The sequence below is a fragment of the Artemia sp. Qi Xiang Cuo genome, chromosome 15 (assembly GCF_049724085.1).
Source record: "Artemia sp. Qi Xiang Cuo chromosome 15, ASM4972408v1, whole genome shotgun sequence".
NCBI lineage: Eukaryota > Metazoa > Arthropoda > Branchiopoda > Anostraca > Artemiidae > Artemia > Artemia sp. Qi Xiang Cuo.
In genome coordinates this window covers 9,058,523-9,072,505 of record NC_142808.1, presented here as the reverse complement: position 1 = coordinate 9,072,505, position 13,983 = coordinate 9,058,523, and the positions used below count along the sequence as shown (strand labels likewise).

Here is a 13,983-nt window from a genome sequence, read left to right as displayed (position 1 = left end):
TGGGTTCACCCCCTAGTCAATACCTCACTCTTTAAACCAAGGATTTTTTAGTACTTTCATAAGAGCTATTTATTCTAATTAACGGCCTTTGTGATTAAGGGGTAATTTTTAAAGAATTGGAACAAAATTTGAACTTTAGCTTAAAGAGCAAGGTATTGACTAGGGGGCGGACCCTCTAATGTACATATTAAAAATATATGAATATAGATGTTCGTTACGTAAGTTAATTCGTAAATTACATATATTTATTACTAATAAAAACCTTCGTAAACGCCTCGCTCTTTACGCTAAAGTTTGACTTTCTCACAACTCTATTTTTTTAAACAATAAAAAAACTTTAGCGTAAAGAGCGAGGCGTTAAGGAGAAAATAAGCCCCTTTCATATACGGAATGATTTCTGTTCGTCTTAAGTTTTAACGTCGTTCCTTACTTTCAGTTAAATTTTTTTTTTTTTTTTTTTTATATTTAATACCATACAAGGATAAAACCTTTACTAAAGCTCTTCTATCAACAGAATCGAACGCTTGCTCATAATCTATAAAACTGAAGACCAAAGGTGTTTGAAAACTCAGGCACTTCTCAATTATTAGCCTAAGAGTGAGAATTTGGTCGACACATCCTCTACCTATTCTAAAACATTTTTCTACCTTTTTTCTGATAGAAGTAAAGAACAAAGATAAAACCCAAAATGAACAAAAACTATTGCTTCGCAGCTCATGTGAAATAAATCAGCAATACTTTTTCAAATAAACTGACTCATTTTATAGTCGAAATCTCCCCTAATGGGAAATTTTTTCCTGAAATCTCTCCCGGCCCCTCACCAGTGAAAGGTTTCTCCAGCAAAAGATCTAGCAAGGTGGTTCGATAGAAAAGAGAAAAATAAACTTACCATTTCAGTTTCTGTAATGCTAACAATATCTTTATTTGCAAATTCTTAATTGATAAATTTACCTTAATTGATAAATGATATGGTAAGCAAATTCTTAATTGATAAATGATATCTGGACTATTTTCAATAAAATGACTGTCTCATAATATCTATTGAATACATCTCAGAAAAAAACGACGCGTTTGTATGTGTGTGTGGGAAGGGGTAGCTGCGCACTTATCACTTGGACTCTTAAAAAGGGTACTAGAACTTCTGATTACCAATCCAATGAGTCCTGTCCAAAGTATATACGACCACCCTTTCTATAAGAGCCTTATATGTCCCCAGGGCATAGCTTACAACCTTTTCCCTGAGAGATGTTGGGGGGTGGGTGTATTCCTCAAAGACATAATTGCTGAAACCTTCAATTATGATGAACAAAATTGTTATCTCCAAATTCTCATTGGAGGTGTGAAGGGAAAGGATGAGCATTGAGGGGGAGGGGCTGGCTGCTCTCAAATAACTTTGACTTTTAAAAAGGGCACCATAACTTCCATTTTCAATTCAAATAACCATTAGAGAGGCGGCTGTGGATGATTTGTCAGGACAAACAAAACTATAAATTGAAAATACAAATTGCAATTTAGAAGTATCTCTATTTGTGTTCTATTACGTTTCCTCCTGAAAAGCCACTACTCTAGACATTTACCAAATGAACATTTAGCAATCAAGGAGGCACACTTGTGCCTCTATAAAGAGGCAACCCACCACAATGTTAAGCGATTTCAGGTCCTAGAGGTCGCAGAGAGACGGCGGTAATTGCATTTTGTAGCCCAAGCTCAAACTAAGAAACTTGCAAAATTTCATCCTCCTCCGACTTTATCTTCATGGGGTAAACTGGGCCGGAAGTTTGGACCCTCCCACCACAGCCCCCTTTAACGTTGTCCGACTGGGCTGAAATTTAGAGGTTAAGCTTTCCTAGGGCCCGGGAGCTTATCCTCGAAATTTCAGCTCAATCCGATCACTCCTTCCCTGTTTTCAAAAAACCAAATATAGCCACTTAAAATTCATCATCATCATTTCTTTTTTTTCTTAGCCACGCCTACAGGCCACAGTTGGCAACGGATCCGGTTGAATGAAGACTCATTAAAAGCAGAATTTAACCTGTCAGGGCCTTTTGATATTTTCAGACCGACACAATTATCCTCTGAATTTAGATTTACGAAAAACCTCTTTTTCCTATATTAGCCCCGGTTAATTTTTCCAACCACCACCCCCCGTTAACGTGGTCTGATCGGGCTGAAATTTAGAGGATAAGCTTTCCTGGGGCTTGAGAGCTTATCCTCGAAATTTCAGCTCAATCTGATCACTCCTTCCCTGTTTTCCAAAAACCAAATATCAAGTTTTGCTTGCGTCAAAAAGATTCACTACCTTGCTAAAAAACAATTTCAATTATGCCTCTTTAGTGTAGCTGTGAGATTCCTCGTTGTCAGGCGGAAAACCGGAGTTCGATTCACCGTTAGATCAAATTTTTTATATACTGAATTTAAATTAAAAAAAAAAACTCATTTTCTTTTTAAAATTATTTGAAAAAAATTATGTTTTCTAAAGAGTTAAAGAGGCTGAGTTACAAGGTCGACACTTAAAACACCCTGTCGAGAAAGAAAAGAATAATACACAATCATCTAACAGTTAGTCAAGCAATAATAAGTAATAAACTGTACAAAAACGTGCAGAAATTATTTGAAAAAAACTACTTTTTCTAAAGAGTTAAAGAGGCTGAGTTACAAGGTCGAACCTTAAAACATACAGGGATTAGGAGGCACAGTTGGGGGGCTGCCGCCCCCCAAACCTCCCGCTTTCGCAGACTTTAAATAAAAAAAAGTTTTTTATACTGAAAGTAAGGAGCGACATTAAATCTTAAAACGAACAGAAATTATTCCGTATATGAAAGAGGCTGTGCCCTCCTCAACGCCTCGCTCTTTACGCTAAAGTTTTTATTGTTTAAAAAAAAGAGTTGTAGCGTAAAGAGCGAGGCGTTGAGGAGGGCACAGCCTCTTTCATATACGGAATAATTTCTGTTCGTTTTAAGATTTAATGTCGCTCCTTACTTTCAGTTTAAAAAACTTTTTTTTTTATTTAAAGGCTGCGAAAGCGGGAGGTTTGGGGGGCGGCAGCCCCCCAACTGTGCCTCCTAATCCCTGTATGTTTTAAGGTTCGACCTTGTAACTCAGCCTCTTTAACTCTTTAGAAAACGTAGTTTTTCTCAAATAATATATATACAAACCTCTGTAGATCTCACAAATTAAAGAATAATACAGCCTAGATAAAACAAAGGATACTTAATTAATTAGGAAAAATTAAGCAAGAAAAAACGGGTTTTAATTTTAATAAAACAGTGAAACGAAATTAAATAAAAACAAATTAACACTTTTATTAGAAAATATTCCGAATATTTCGGCCCCACGTCAGCGAGCCTTTCTCAACGGGGAAAAAACGAAAAAAAAACATGTTTTTAAAAAGAAAACACACATAAAAAGCACTGCAACAACTAAACACACGAAGATAAATAGATAAGAAACAACTTACATTATAAACAAATATTAATAGAATTAATAATAGAATTGAAATAATTCTATTAATAGAATTTTATTAATAGAATTAAAATTTTACAGATTTGTGAGTTACTCGGATAAAGGTTTGCTGAAATCTGTTTCTTAATCTTTTAAGCTGTTTTCCATTTTCTCAGTATTTCTTCTGCAAAGAACCTAAAGGACAACACTGAGCCAGTACAGCTCTCCTGTACAGAAGATGTCCAATTTACCTTAGCGAGGGCAAGAGCAGGGACAAATTTCCTGTTTTTAGCCATAGTAGAAAGAAATCACAAATTTTTGTACTGAAACTTTTGAATCCCCCAGGCATCTTCAGTGAGCTAGTGAAGCCTTCTGTGAGCCATGTGAACTCATTTCGTACCGTGTGAAAATAGTTTTTGCTGTTTCAGAGTGACAATAATTTTATAACGTATGAAACAAAGTAGAACTCATGATTCAAAACAAAATCCATGATTTCACGGGCAATTCATGTTTTTTGAAATTAAATCTAAGGCATTTCCAATATCCATGGCAGGTGTCGAAAATCATTATTTTCATGGATAAACAGGGATATCTACTTAACACATTCCCAAGTTCCGGGACAAAATTATATAAAAGGGCAAAAAAGGAACACGTTTTAGAAATTTGGGAAATTCAAGAGCGAAAAGAGACTCATTTTGTAAATTTATCACCCAAAACAAAACATTTCCGAACCAATGTACTTCGGGAGCTTCTCAACTTCCTGAGTAACTTCTCAGGTGCTTCCCCCAAGCAACTCAGGCGCGTCCCCAGGTGGCGGATAGGGGAACATCCTTCAGATATGGAGGATACCCTCGAATATTAAATAAGAGGGCGCGGACCAAGGGGGGAGTCTCTGGGGGTCTTAAATAGCCGGTGCACCCTTGTCTGGGGGATATAAATACGGACAGAGGAGGAGGTGAGCCCCTCTGATAGCGATCTTGCTGGGCCCACCGGGGCTTGGATATGTCCCGAAGACGTTAAACTCACCCCCAGTAATGGGATAAATTGCTTGGTGACGCCGTGATGCCAAGTGGGATGATCCTCCCAGCGAGGACAACTGCGAAGAGCAGAAGACACCCTCGAGGGTGTCAACGGTCCCGGCTAAAAGGAGAGAGGATTGGCTTGCCGTTGCTTCAAAAGCTAGCCAAGAAACTTTTTCTCTTTATGAATTATGACTAGGCAATCAATGAGAACACGAAATAGGGCTACCGCGTCCGGGGACACCGACGGACAAGCTACCGCGTCCGGGGAAACCGACGGACAAGCTACCGCATCCGGGGCAACCGATGTATTGACAGCCAACAGCGTTGGAAACGAATCAATTCAACGTTTGACAAGTCCGTCACAAACGAACGCTAGACCGGTTTTATCTACAAAAATCACCACCAGAATCGGCACGTTAATCTTCGGACACTTTCGAGACCAGGAAAGAAAGACATGCTCCTCCGTGAAGCAAACCGCTACAATTGGGACATCATCGGCCTCTCAGAGACTCATCTACCAGGTATCAGCGAAGAACAGATAGGAGACGCAATCCTCCTGCTTTTTGGAAGACAAGACGGAACACACAGACAAGAAGTCAGCTTTTTGCTGACAAAAGCAGCAAGGAAATCTCTTCTATCAGTGGTGTCTGTCTCGGAGAGATTAATGATGATCCGACTCAAAAGCAAGTTCAAAAAGCTCTCCGAGGTAGAGGTCTATGCTCCGGATTCATCAAGGTCGGACGAAGAGTCGAAAGATTTCTACTCTAAGCTCCAGAGCCTTGTCGACACCATTCTGAAGAAAGACATCGTGTTAGTCCTCGGGGACTTCAATGCCATCGTGGGGAGTGACAATAGCGGAAACGAAGATGTCATGGGCAAGTTCGGGATCGGACAGATCAACGGCATAGGAGAACGAGTCACTGAATTCTGCCGAGATAACGAGCTTTTTATCACATACACAATATTCAAGCACAGACAAAAGAGAAAAGTCACGTGGTGGTCCCCCAATGGAAGGACTGCCAACATGATATATTATATACTGGTATCCAGCCGATGGAAATCTTTATTCACAGACACAGTGACGCTAGGAGGTGGGGACTTTGATAGTGATCACAATCTCCTCATGTCATTGCTTCACATAAGATTAAAGGCCGTTGTCAAGCTGAAACAAAAAGTTCCAAGATCCCGGATAGAAGCCCTTAAAGACGTGAAGACGAGATAAGAGTACAGAATGCAGCTCAACGAACGACTGTCAAAGACCTTACAAGAAACACCTGATCTGCTGAGTCCAGCCGACATCGATCTACTTGTTTCGCAAAGCAGCCGAGACAGCTGAGCTTGTCCTTGGCTGTAAATCTGCAGAAGACAAGCCATGGGTTACCCAGGAGATTATTGATATGTGTACCGAGAAACGAACTCTCAAAAACAAGCAAGATCGAGAAAGCAAGGATAGATTCAAAAACCTTAAACGTCAAATTGAGAAGAAAACCCGCCAAGCACTAAAAGACATGATTACTGAAAAATTTCGGCAGTGTGAGGAGGACTCCCGTAGGGGTAACTCACACCTCATGTTCAAACGTGCTAGAGAGCTGACAAACCGCAAAGAAGCGAAGTGCCTCGATCTCTTAGATAAAAATGGACACAAAATCACTACTTTTGCCGGAATCCGATATCGCTGGAAAGAACACTTCCTGGAAAAACTTAATCTCAAAATAAACCCGGATCCTGAAGTGCTTCGAAAGTTCCCAGAACACAGGAATGAGGAACCACCACCCTCAAGGTGAGAAGTAGAAGCCGCACTCAAATCCCTCAAGTCGAATAAGGCACCGGGAATAGATGGTATACAGGCAGAACTTCTAAAAGTGGAATCTGATATCGTCGTTGATCTGTACCACAAAAAAGTAACAGCTGTATGGGAAATAAAATACTTCCCCGAGTCTTGGTCGAAATCTGTCATAGTGCCATTGCACAAGAAAGGATCTAAAAGTAACTGCGAAAACTACAGACCCATATCGCTTACTTGCCAACCAGCTAAAATCCTTACGAAAATTCTGCTTGATCGGATCAGAAACCTGAAAAGACACGTAATCCCTGAATATCAAGCTGGCTTCCGTCAAAACCGATCCACCATAGACCAAATTTTTGTGATCAGACAGATTATTGAAAGATACCTGAAATTCGGGAAAGAGCTATACCCGCTCTTTATCGATTTCAAACAAGCTTTTAATCTAATTTGGCGAGATGGCCTATGGCACATCCTGGCACACTACGGTATTCTCACTGACATTATTGACATTGTCAAGAGCATGTACGAGAAGTCGAGAAGCATGGTGCAGACAAGCGAAGGCTTTACTGAAGAATTCTCAGCCTCTTCAGGAGTGCTGCAAGGATGCATACTCTCCCCCACTCTGTTCGGCCTATTCCTGAATGCTGTACTGGCACTGGTGCCCAATGACACGGGAGCATTCATGAGTGGACACCTCTTTGACTTACTCGCATACGCCGATGACATTAATCGCCTAAACGAACAACTAGAGGAACTGCAATTAAGCGCTAACGATATTGATCATGCAGCTAGTTCCTTTGGGATGAAAATCAATGCTAACACGACAAAAGCCATGAAGGTAACGCGGCATACAGATACAGGCCTTCAACCTAGCAAAATTATGATCCAGGGGGAAGAAATCGTGTGGGTTGACAATTTCGTTTACTTAGGAAGTGAGCTGACGTCCACAAACGACTCCTCAAAAGACATTAAACGACGCCTCACCCTTGCCTCAGCAGGCTTCAAGTCATTGCGATTGATCTGAAAAACAAAGATCTGTCGCTGAAACTAAAAACACGCCTTTTTCGAGCTCTTGTGGTTCCAGTAGCAACGTACGAAGCAGAGACATGGACCTTGAAAGCAGAAGACAAACGCCGGTTGGCGGCATTTGAAACAAAATCCCTCAGGAAGCTTGCTGGCATCACCCACCGTGACCGAATATCAAACGAACGGCTATTGTCTTCGCTCAACTATTCCCAGACCATCATGCAGACCATCCAGCTTCAACCGCTTCGATGGTTAGGCCACGTTCAGCGGATTTCCCCAGCCCAACTTCCAAAAATTGCGTTTGAAGGAAGGATTGATGCCTCCCGTCCAAAAGGACGACCTCCCAAGCGCTGGAGGGAAAACTTTCCCAGCCATCCCCTGTCGGTACTCCTTCGGACTGCAGAGAACAGGGAATCGTATAAGAAGCTTTGCCATAGTTCAGTCAGAGGAGAAGCCCCGAGTCGGCCAATCCGGCCGGATGGGAGTTAAGTAAGTAAGTAAGTACTTCGGTAAAAGGAAACATATAATTTTTCACCAAAATAGTACTTTGTCTCGGTATTTTTCTTTCTTTATATAGTATCCAGGTTTTGCCAGAGATGTCGTAAATAAAGGATTTTCTCCAGAGTAAGGGATTAAGTGTGTATATGAGTTCATATTCAGTACTTTTAATACTTGTAATATGAGTTCATATTACAAGTAATTTTGTATGAATGTTTTATTTGGATTTTTTTTTCGTTTTGTCATAACTGATGTTAACTGGCTCAAGGGCGCCAGCAGAAATTACTCCAGGGGGGGGGGAGCAGACGCCAAAATAGCAGTGGTGGTTGAGTGACAGTTTGGGTGGTTTAGGGCACCAAACAACGACTTTACCCCGAAGAGGACGAATTTGCAATCAGTTTAAAATTCTGAGAAGCTAATTGATTTAAAAGTATTAATAACCATATTTTAGGCTTTTCAGTTGCAAAACAAGTAATGCCAAACGATGGCAGTACTGGATTCAACCAAGTTGATTCGCTTTATTTGTAACGAAATTAGGCAACGTCTGGTGATCTGTAATTGCGTATCATATAATGAAGGGGGAAGTGAGTCATTGTTTAGGTGGCGGTAGGGTAGATTCCTACAAAAGTATATTTTAATGGACAAACTGCTTACTCTTTCTGAGATTTCAGATAAATGTTGATAGGTAGGGGGGGGGGGAGTAGGAATTAATTAAAATGTTTCTCTATACAGCTAAAATGTTACATTCCCGTATCTAAAAGCACACAAGTGGAAAAGGCAGGTCATCATCAGTCCCACCCGGAATTTTCTTTGGGTTGGCAAATACTGCTAGGAACTTAGTTTTCAGCAATTTCAAATGGTAATATTTTTCTTTTTCTATTTATATGAAATACTTCAATGTATTTAAACGAATGTCTATAATGTATTTATCGATAAGAGAATCCTATTGTAGAGGCCGTGATGGCTTCAGTTACATAGAAGATCAAAAGTCTCACAGAATTTCCATCCACACAAACAATAACACTCTTTTTCATCCAACCGAAATTCTTTAGTAGTAATATTAACAAAGACTTTTAACCAAAATTACTATTCATCGCCAATTTTTTAAGTATATTCAAACCTTATCCAAACTTGAAATTGCAAATTTAAACGTGGTACGGTATTAATCAACTTACAATTATTGATTTGCACATTTTAAAAGCAGTTAACAAGGGATTTGAGGGACCGGTACTTCAAATTATATTTTGGTTAGGCCTTATTTCGAAACCAATCAGGAATTAAATAAAAAAAGAGCTTTTCAACTAAAAGCAAGGAACACATTTGGAACCGATTTGAACAGAATATTCTTTGTATCAAGGGGGCTGTATGCTCTTCAACTCCCTACTCTTTACTGTGAAGTTTGGGTTTTTTCTAAATTTTTAAGAAAATATGCAATTGGAAAAAAGATTTTCAAAGCACTAACAACTTTTCTTTAATGAACAAAGTGTTGAGAAGGGGGCAGTCCCTTTTATATACGAATAATTTATATTTATTTTAAGTTTTAATCTTGCTCCTTACATTAGTTGAAAACCCTTTTTAACTTTCTTACATTTGACACTTTTTGTTAGACTAATAAATGGCTTTGCCTTTCTGATATTGTTGTTTTTGGCATTGTTTAGCCATTTTTTTATTTGTTGTGCTATTTATGTCTTTTTTTATTATATGACCCCGAAATGCGAATTCGGCCCTTCGGGGCTTGTGATAGCCATTTTTTGAAATAATTATCTTATCTTATCTTACAACTTTTCTTTAATGAACAAAGTCAAAAAATCAACAAAGACAAAAATCTCTAAAAAAAAAAACAAAAAAACAAACAAACAAGACTGTGGCCCGTGGAGAGAAAAGAAAAACAACGCGGATATTTCGCCTGTATACAAAAACGGCGTATTCAGCACGAAAGACAACACAAAAAAACAAAAAAGAAAAAACTAAAAACCAATAAAACCACCACCAAAAAAAAAAACAAAAATTGAAACACGGTGCAAAATGAACTACGTTGGGAAAAGATTCGAAAATAGATTTAATTAAGTGAGGACACCCGAGTAACTGAGGAAAAATAGAAAAAACTGTAAATTACTCAGTTGCGAAATAATCCTTTTGTTAGCTATTACTGAAGCAAATCGTTTTGGTCTAGCAGGTAAAATAGTCCCCTGGTGATTATTTAAAATCTTTACTCCCTTATTGACAATTGATTCACTCTTTGGAAGGTTATCATAAATTGGGTCAATATTTAAATTTCCCGAGTCCCTGTTTATGGAAAGGTTAGCACACATATGTTTTTTAATTTCTATGGCTTCCCTGGCCCATTGGGTGTACCCCTTATCATTAGAAATAGCCAAGGCTTCATCAAATTTTACCAAATGATCTGGTTGAAGCCAAATATGCTCTGCTAAAGCTGAAACAAAAGTTTCTGGTGGCTTGCTTAATTGTAGGGTTTTTTCTATTGAGTTACGGTGTTCAATAAACCTTTCAACAAATTGTTGGTGAGTCCTACCAATATAGAACTTCCCACAAGAACACGGAATTTTATACACCCCACTTACTAAATTTCCCCGAGTTAAATCCTTACCAGCACTAAAAAAACTACCCATTGGCCTCAGCGATTGGAAACATGTATCAATACCAAATTTACGTAAAACCCGTGAAAGTTTCTCCCCCAAACCAGGTACATATGGTAATGAAATGAAGCTTTTTGAAACAACTAAATCTAAAGACTGAGAAACCTCAATAGCCCTACTACTATGTTTGGCCCGTCTATTTTCAATTATTTTATGAATGAACTTAATTGGATAACTATTACAAAATAAAATATCCCTCAAGTATAACAATTCCGAATCCAGAAATTCCTGGGAACAAATTTTAAAGGCTCTATCCACTAGTGAAATTACAACCCCCTTTTCACCGACATAGGGTGGCAAGAATGAAAATTTAAATACCTATCATTGTGCGTTGGTTTTCTGTAAATCGAGAAAAGTAAATGGAGATCCCTTTTAATTAATAAAATATCCAGAAAAGGTAATTTATTATTATCCTCAAATTCCACTGTAAATTTAATATTATTATCAAAACTATTTAAATGCTTACAAAAAAGGTCTAAGGAGTCCAATCCATGTTTCCAAACGCACACCACATCATCCATGAACCTACCCCAGAAGCAAGGGGAAAGTCTAAAACTATTTATAGCGGAGGTTTCAATGGCATCTATGAATAGATTTGCCAATAAAGGAGAAAGAGAAGCCCCCATAGGTAACCCAAAAATTTGTCTATAAAACTCCCCTCGAAAACCAAAATAAAAAGAAAATTCATTTACCAGAATAATTAGTCTCATAATGACATAAATATACAAACTGGCTAAAGTCACATCCTGTATTAAATCAAAGTGTTTTTCTAATTTACTTTTTAAAATATCCTCGCAACTTTTTAAATCACACCGCGAATTCATGGACACAGCATAAACTCTGTTATGAATTGAGGTCTCCCTCAGCTTAAAATCGTGCACCTTCTGTCCAAGGTAGTACGAATTTTTTAATTACGATTTTTGGGGTTACAATAATTTATACACAGAACATAACAACCAATTCCCCCCTTCTTAAACATGTGCCGCAAAAGTTGAAATCCTGGGGTGGAGGGGGGATCGATTCTTATGACTCGTAAGTAGACCCTAGATCTTAGATGTCGAACAACCCCTAGGATAATATTTATTATAAAACTGTGGGGCAATGTGAAAATTATTTTTCATTGACTCTAATTCCTTTCTTGTTGTTTTTACATATTTATCTGTAGGATCAAAATCAAGTTTTTTGTATGTAATAGTGTCCAAAATAATGGATTTCATTTGAGTATTCTAGTCTTTAGTGTTCATAACTACCATCATGTTTCCCTTATCGGCTCTGGTGATAGTAAGGAATTTATCCTTTTTCAAATCAGAAAGGATTTTAATGTCATTTTTTTGTGAAATGTCTTTACCAATTAAGTTAATATTAAAGGTGTTTAGTTTTCCTACGATCTCAGCTCTGAGGAGTATCAACCTTATCTATAGAAGCCATAATTCCTGACTCCACCTTTGAAATTATTTTTGAATAGGAGACTGGTGTTGGAAAACAGAACTTAGAACCATTCGACAAAACTGCTTCATGTTGAATATTAAGAGGCTTAGAAGACAAATTCTTAATTGCTGGACCCAGACAATGACGAGGATAAAAAAAATCTGAATCTTGGAAATTCTCAAACAAAAGTTTATTAAACTTGTCAACCAAACGAACCTTGGACAATAGAAACTAAGGGCGTAAATATCTAATGGCAATTTACTTAATTCGTTTAAAAATGTCCTAGAGAAGGTTAATTCTCAAATAATTACCAAAATAATTTAAATACTTAGACATTTGAAAAAGTCTATGTTTTTTTTAATAAATTACGTGATTTAATTATCTTCGGCTTAATTTATTTTTTAATTTTGTTTCATTTTCAGTTCCAAAATGGGTAGGCTACATATTTTAAAAGATTTCGGAATCACTGATTCCTTCTTGCAATTTTTTAAGAAAATTTGTTGATTTAATAGATTTGCATGTTTTTTAACTAAAGACAAATAATAATTGACAGAAGCGGCTAATTGTTGCCCGTACAATTGACGAATGAAAGATCTTAAGCCAAACTGGCCAGCCATGACAAAAAACCAACAAAGAGAAAAATCTCTAAAAAAAAACAACAAACGAGACTGTGGCCAGTGGAGAGAAAAGAAAAACAACAGAAACAAAACAACGCGGATATTTCGCCTGTATACCAACAAGGCGTCTTCAGCACGAAAGACAACACAAAAAAAAAAAAAAGATAAAACTAAAAACCAATAAAACCACCACCACCAAAAAAAAAAAAAATGTACAATCGGCGCAAACTAATCCACGTAGGGAAAAGATGCTAATATAGAGTTACTTCAGTGAGGACACCAGAGTAACTGAGAAAAAATAAAAAAAACTGTAAATTATTCAGTTGCGAAATAATCCTTTTGTTAGCTATTACTGAAGCAAATCGTTTTGGTCTTGCAGGTAAAATAGTCCCCTGGTGATTATTTAAAATCTTTACTCCCTTATTGACAATTGATTCACTCTTTAGAAGGTTATCATAAATTTGGTCAATATTTAAATGACCCGTGTCCCTATTTATGGAAAGGTTAGCAAACATATGTTTTTTAATTTCTATGGCTTCCCTGGCCCATTGGGTGTACCCCTTATCATTAGAAATAGCCAAGGCTTCATCAAATTTTACAAAATGATCTGGTTGAAGCCAAATATGCTCTGCTAAAGCTGAAACGAAAGTTTCTGGAGGCTTGCTTAATTGTAGGGTTTTTTCTATTGAGTTACGGTGAGTCCTACCAATATAGAACTTCCCACAAGAACACGGAATTTTATACACCCCACTTACTAAATTTCCCCGAGTTAAATCCTTACCAGAACTAAAAAAACTACCCATTGGCCTCAGCGATTGGAAACATGTATCAATACCAAATTTACGTAAAACCCGTGAAAGTTTCTCCCCCAAACCAGGTACATATGGTAATGAAATGAAGCTTTTTGATACAACTAAATCTAAAGACTCCATACAGTCTTTATGGCGCGGTATGGAGAAAATTTAAAAGAGTTACACACACATGCTCCGTAGAATGTTTAGCTCGGAAGCCAAACGGAAAATCATGAAAAAATCTTTTAGCCTCTAGAAAAGCAAGTAGACGGGAAAGTATGGTCTTTTCAAAAATTTTGCTAAAAACAGACAGCAAAGATATAGGACGATAATTGGCTGGATCACTTCTAGGTCCACCTTTATATAAAACAATAACTCTAGCTCGCTTAAGAAGATTTATAAGCTTTGTCAATGGAGAAATAATTGAAGGAAGAATGAATTTGACTACCATAGTTGGAATACAGTCAGGGCCAGACGACCTTCAAGCTATTTCCAATCCTGGCTACTTCAATAACAGAAGCAGGATATAAAACCATCGATTTGAGACAAGGCGGACCAAAATAAGATTTGTAATCTGGTAGTGACTGTGAAGACCTGACTGAAGAACCAGTGGTTTTCCCAATATTGCCAAAATATGATGTAAATGCTTCTTGAGCAGATGGAATACCCTCAACAACCACATCACAAACTACAAGACTTGGAGGGATAGAAGGAGCC

General features: G+C 37.8%; 1 protein-coding gene across 1 annotated transcript; it reads left to right on the top strand.

The window, feature by feature from the left end:
• The first annotated feature begins 4,917 nt into the window (after positions 1-4,917).
• On the top strand, positions 4,918-5,685 carry LOC148943296 (protein CFDP2-like). Its single transcript, XM_089101087.1, has one exon. It carries the CDS (start codon positions 4,918-4,920, stop codon positions 5,683-5,685), a length of 768 nt encoding a protein of 255 aa, XP_088957213.1.
• Positions 5,686-13,983: the final 8,298 nt, after the last annotated feature.